The 6,378-nt window shown below is 46.0% G+C and overlaps 1 protein-coding gene across 1 annotated transcript; it reads right to left on the bottom strand.

Annotated features, from left to right (window-relative positions):
* On the bottom strand, positions 795-1,686 carry LOC109821608. The gene is made up of 4 exons (XM_020387788.1): positions 1,325-1,686; positions 1,074-1,244; positions 921-980; positions 795-853 (listed from the first exon to the last, which is right to left on the bottom strand). Exons 1-4 carry the CDS (start codon positions 1,566-1,568, stop codon positions 831-833), a joined length of 498 nt encoding a protein of 165 aa, XP_020243377.1. The 5' UTR covers positions 1,569-1,686; the 3' UTR covers positions 795-830.

The following is a 6,378-nucleotide window of genomic DNA, read 5'->3' as shown; positions in this document are numbered from 1 at the left end:
CCATATCCTTCCTCGCCATAGTAGCCATCAGCTGCGCAACATAATTCTCATGTGACTGAAGCTCGCTGCCGATGGAAGATCTCAGGTCGCGCCACTATGCCAGCCTATGCTCCATCTGAGAGGACACGAAGGAAGAAGCTCCATTAGCCTTCAATTCCTCCAACTCTCGGATCTCAGACTCCAGAACAGTAAAATCGGCGGTGAAGGAATCAGCCAACTCTGGATACCCTTCTTCTCTGATCATCGTCATGTAGCGAGAAAGGGAACGCCTGAACTGATCGAAACAATATCCTCAATGAAGAAGTTTCTCGATCATGCCGTTAAAAAAGACGGTGAAAAGGCCGAGATCCGTGTGAAAAATGTCTTTGTTGGGATCAGTATCGGCCAAAAGGGCGCGGACACGCTCATATAGAAATGATAGAGATCCTACAAGGAATAGTATGGGAAGGTAAGAGATTATCGAACATGATAAGAGAATTTAAAAGCAAATTGCAAGCTACCAGTACCAGTAGAGGTCCCCAAAGGTTGGAGTCCTACGGCTGGTTCTATCAGTCTAGTCTCAACAGGCTCCGAGATAATAGCAGGGGTGGTCATTGAGGGTATATCAACCCCTGTAGGCAAATCGGTAGTACCTCCCGGCTGTGGCGGGGAGACACCGCTGCTATGCAAGCTATCGATCCCAGAAACTGTAGTTGCATCAGTCATAATGGCTGGTCCTATAGTTACACTTCTTTATTAGCCAAATGGAAATTTAGACAAATAGATCCTGAGAAACTTGGTGCTGAGACATACCCCTGTTCCTCAAGACCTGTATCATGAAAGGCCTCATCCTATGGCTTCTCTAATACGATATCTGCAGAATAATTTAAGTGTTGGATATATACAAGAAAATGGGGAAAGAAGGACAAGCTCAGAGGTACCTGCAGTAGGAACAGAAGATTCTTTTTCCCCAATATCCATGCTTGGATTCTTCAAGTTATCTAAAAGAAAGTAAAGCACAAAAATAATGAATCCTGAATTCCCTAACTCTTCCAAATGCTACTCGAGTAGGGTACCATCGGATTTAGATATACCTGAGCACATAATTGTGGGCTCAACACTATTAACCTGCTCAGTATCAATGTTCGTGTCAACATCCATGGGCTCATCGTGAATGGCATCACACATCTGCTGCATGAAGCTATCCAGACGATCAGAATCAGGGAATACAGAATCCTGTGGAAGTTCGCCCTCTTCATAGTTTCCTGGAACATAAAACATGATTACGCTTAATGAATCCCAGAAGGCAAGTCATCTTAAAGCAATAAAGACAATAAGGTATTACCTTCCTCTCCACCGGCGATGCCTCCTAACTCCACTCCATAGGGGCGCCGACCAACATGTGGTTTATGAGCGGTCTTCTTCCGTTTCGGAATACCAACCCTCACAGAACCAACGGGCCGTTCATGCATGAACTTGCTACGCATCTCGACCTGTGCAGGAGCTTTGCCGCTAGGCCGGGATCTCGCATAGCGAGAAGCGAGCGACTCATGCTCATCGACTGTCCTACCTGGGGTGATAAGAGTCATCTTGTTAGGATAAGTGAATAAGACCTTTCGTTCTGGTTTTTGAGAAAGGATATGACGTTGATGCCAACGAGAGAAGGCCAGGTCAGTTAATTCTGAAAAGAAAGAGTCTGACAAACCTACGTTAGGTTCTTCCTTGTCAGTATCTGTATCCACATACTCCTCCTCAGAAGTCTCATCCTCATCATCAGTAGGAAGGAGCTCTTCATCGTCCTCCATCCTATCTCTGCTCGAGAGGGAAGGTTTGGCAGGCTTCTTCCCCTGTTTCTTAGCAAGCTCAGCCTTACGAGCAGCCATCATAGTGACTTGAACCAAGTGCTCAGCCTGCAACTCTGAAAGGCTCCTCACACCTATAAACTCATTGGTAGAAAGGAACCACTTGCAGCTGAGGAAAGTAGTCAACGACTTGCGCCTAGATGAAGGAAGAGCAAAATGGGCTCCAGTACAGCCCACCATAGTCCATAGCCATGCCCGAACGCCGTCAATAAGCCCTCCCTCAATCCTCAAACCACGGCTCGGATTCCTAACATATAGTTGGTCGTAGCCAAACTAACGAGCGAAACGGTAGGGAAGGTAAGGCTCTATGTGACAATGATTCTTCACCTGAAGAACGAGATACCCAACACGAATGTTCACCAACCAACGGAAACAACCAATGTCGAGAGAAGTCCGGCTAGTTCTGGGTTTCTCCTCATCAATCAGCACATCACCATAGCGACCTGAAAAGCGAGGAAAACACTTGAAGAACTTCCAGCTCTTACGAACTTGAAGCTCTCGTTGTACATCACTGAATGTTATCTCGAGCCATCTACTCCTTTCCAACAGCTGCACGAAAGGAATAGGGACATCAACAGTGCTAGGCACCGACATCAAGTCAGGACGATGAAGAACAAGCCACGCCATCAGATATATGTACGGAAGCTCGACCTTGACAGAAACAAGCTCGATCGATGGTTGAGGGCCCACCTGCGTAAAACCATCGACCAAGTATCTAAGCCCGCAATGGATGCCAGCAACCATGGTTGGAAGCAATGAAAGCTCCCTCCCATACGCTAGCTGGACGACGGGGAAGAGCACCTCAAGGGGTAAAGTGTCCGAAAACTGATATGGAACGACACACTTCTTTAACCAAAGGGCAAGATAGCCTGCTAGCAGGGTCCTGGGCTCAATGGACTTCTGTGCATGACAAAGGAATGAAGATAGCCTGCTAGCAGGGTCCTGGGCTCAATGGACTTCTGTGCATGACAAAGGAATGTCCGAAACTTGGTCCCTGCAGGAAAAGCTCCCTCAGCACTGGCAATAGTGTAAGAACAAGCCTCAGCCTTCTCCATCAACTCATTAATAGCGGTAGGTGTCAAAACATCTAATTCACGAATGGGCTCGCTGGAATTACCCTCCAAATGCTGGAACAAATAAACAGCAAACTGCTTCAAGCTGATCTGCTTTTTCCTCTTCGCTTGAGTGGTAACCTTAATCAGAGAGGTATGATAATGGCAGGTGAGGTCCCAAAGAGTATCGTACATATCAGGAGTATCCTTCTTCAGCCACTCCAATTGTTGGTTCGAGGGAAAGTACTCCTGGTACGGAAAATCCCCTATTGGAAGGCCAGAAACTTGGTGCATCTCATGCAACGCCAGCCCTAACTCTCCACCGCTAGTCAGAAATGTGTTACTATCGGGGATATATGTCTCTAACAATGCCAAGAAGTGGCGACAGCTAACCGGGAATCTATACATAGTGGCTCGTATAGGTGCGTACAACCCACTGCTCTTCAGGTCATTCTCCTAACGTCCCAAGACGTAACTGGTCAAACGTGTCCACCATCCCTTGGGTTGTGAGAAAGCCCAACCATAACATCTAAAATCTGGTGGAGGTAACCTCCTCCCAAGCTGAGCCAGACGATTCTTCACAGTAGGAGCGGCTACTGATACCTCGCCTGGGGGTGCGGGATTAAGACCCATAATCCCTGGTCGAAGACCGCGAATATAATGATACCCATTAGAACCGGGAGTCTTATGGTGGGAGGTATATCCATAATGAACTCGATCAGCATCATCGGTAAGATGCCAGGACATCTGTCGCTCTACGGCCTGTCCCTTTAAATGAGTGAAAGAATGCTGACGAGGAATGGAAGGAATATACAGGAGAGCTCCTTCATCATTATTCAGCCAATGCTCATCAGTAAGAATCAAACTAGCCGGATCCTCAATGTGATCTCCGAACAGAAAGCTGGGCTTCTTTAAAGCCTGAGTAGAATAGAATCCGCAGTAAAAGGAGCATCCGTGATCAGCTGGCGTAAGCAATGACGTCCCCCATCTCGTATCAAACGACAGGATTCATCGGAACGATCTCTATCAAACTGAGGAAGCGGACCAATAGCCTGCCTGATGGAAACCGAAGAGAAAACCTCCCCACTACAACCGGTAGTAGCATGAGGAGAGAGACTGCCCGTAGGGAACTCGACTGCAACAAAACAAGGATAGAGTCAGAAAATTATCTGAGAATTAAATCCATCTCATAAAAAAAAAGCGAGATAAGATCATCCACGAGGTAATTGGAGAGACGATTTTGAGTGTCCTACACTGGAAGAACGGTATGCATCATCACGTAAAAAACGTGGTAACATACACCGACCTACAAGGTGTAAGATGGCACAAAATCGCCCCAATATATCGGAAGACTTGAATTGGCCAAGCAAAACAAGTCCGAAACCTCGACCCCCACGAAGGAGGGTGTCGGCCCTTCCCGAATGACCTGTGAAGGGGCCAAACGAGGGTGTAACAGAACCGCGAATTTCCCGAAACCTCGACCCCCGCGAAGGAGGGTGACGAGGGTGTAACAGAACCGCGAATTTCCCGAAACCTCGACCCCCGCGAAGGAGGGTGTCGGTCCTTCCTGAATGACCCGCGAAGGGGCCAAACGAGGGTATACTGGAACCAAGAATATCCTGAAACCTCGATCCCCGCGAAGGAGGATGTCGGTTCTTCCTGAATGACCCGCGAAGGGATCAATCAGGGATATAGAAAGTATAAATGCTCACCCCCGAAAAAGGATGCCGCTGCAGAGGATGCCGTGGGAACCTCTCCCTCGCTATGCTGCGAAAGGGAACGACTCCTATGAAGTCGATGTCGACGCGGAGACATGGAGAATCTGCAATGAAAATCAGCAGGTCATGTACAATCATAAATCTGAACGTCCGAAATTTGAAAGGAAAATTAAGAACTTCAACTAAAGTAGGATTTTATAGTTGAAGTCTAATTAAACCTACAAATTTCGTGACAGAGCTCAAACTGCAGTATAAACCCTCTTGATGAAAATTTTGGTGAAATACCCAAAATACCCCTCGTATTCAAGGCTAAATTCTAGTCAAGGATACATTTGAATTGGATCATGATCATCATATTTGTCCATATAACACCCCCAACGTCCCACAATTTTGGCTAATTTTATAAATAAACCCTTCTGTAAAATTTAGCCAATTTTGCAAATAGACCCCTCCACAAATTTTGGTCTAATTCCCACATACCCTTCTCAAAACTTTAGTCATGGGTTTGTGGTCTAAATTTTTGGAATTTCAGCCCTAAAATTTTAGCCCTTTTGCAAATAAACCCCTCTACATTTTTTGGGTTGTTTTTGCAAATAAACCCTTCAAACAATGTCGTTTCTTTTGCATAAAAAACACCTTTCAAATTTTGGGCCAAATATACATGAAATCCCAGTCCCAAATTTCAGCCCACTTTGCATAAAAATCCTTAAATTTCAGTCCACTTTTGCACAAAAGCCCCTCAAATTCGGCCATAGTGTTGATTTTACATAAAACCCCCCAAATCTTTGTATATACACAACCCATCATCAAAGACCCTATCTTTTCATAAAATCCAACCCATAAGAACAAAAATGTATGATTTTGGCATGTAAATTCATGATATACTCCCGTTACAAACATAAAGCTTCAATCTTTCTTGAAAAAGAGGAAAGTTTTAAAGGGAAATTTACCCAAATCAAGAGGCCTCCCTTGAGCTTGAGGATGAAGAAAAACCCTAGCTTTGAGGAGAAAAGAATTTCGGCCAAGGAGGGAACACCAAAAATCTGAATTTTGTCTTGGATTTAAGGGATTTTAAAAGAAGGGAGTTTTAATGGGTTTAGAGTTCTCAAAAGAAGAAAATAATGGTGGATGGATAAGAAGTAGAAGAAGAGAGAGTTTGAGAGGGAATAGGACTCTTTTTGAAATTTTGGAAAAAGGGGGAAAACAAAAGAGGAAACAAACAAAAAAAAGAGAGAAAGAGAGGGGGGGTCTCGGTTTTTGAACCGAGACACCCTAGGGTGTCTCGGTCTTGGCCGAGACACCCAAGGGTGTCTCGGCCAAGGTTGAGACACCCTCGGGTGTCTCAGCCCAATTCGACCCCCGGATACCCTTTTCAAGTCCGATTTCGCCCATTCCCGTCGGTTGTTGGATGTTTCGACGAAACCAATACTAATCAACACCGGACGAGTCGAAACCCTAGGGTCAACCCCGGTCAACGCGTAACCCTAGGTCAACGCCGGTCAACGCGTTGCGACCAAAAAGTCAACGTACGATGTTCGAAACCCTAGGGTCAACGACGGTCAATGCGTAACCCTAGGTCAACGCCAGTCAACGCGTTGCGACCAAAAAGTCAACGTGTGACGACCAAAACCCTAGGGTCAACACCGGTCAACACGTAACCCTAGGTCAACGTCGGTCAACGTGTTGTGATAAAAAAGTCAACGTGTGACGAATGAAACCCTAGGGTCAACGCCGGTCAACGCGTAACCCTAGGTCAACGCCAGTCAA

Source organism: Asparagus officinalis, chromosome 1, assembly GCF_001876935.1.
Source record: "Asparagus officinalis chromosome 1, Aspof.V1, whole genome shotgun sequence".
Classification (NCBI taxonomy): domain Eukaryota; kingdom Viridiplantae; phylum Streptophyta; class Magnoliopsida; order Asparagales; family Asparagaceae; genus Asparagus; species Asparagus officinalis.
This window is presented reverse-complemented; position numbering and strand designations above follow the sequence as displayed.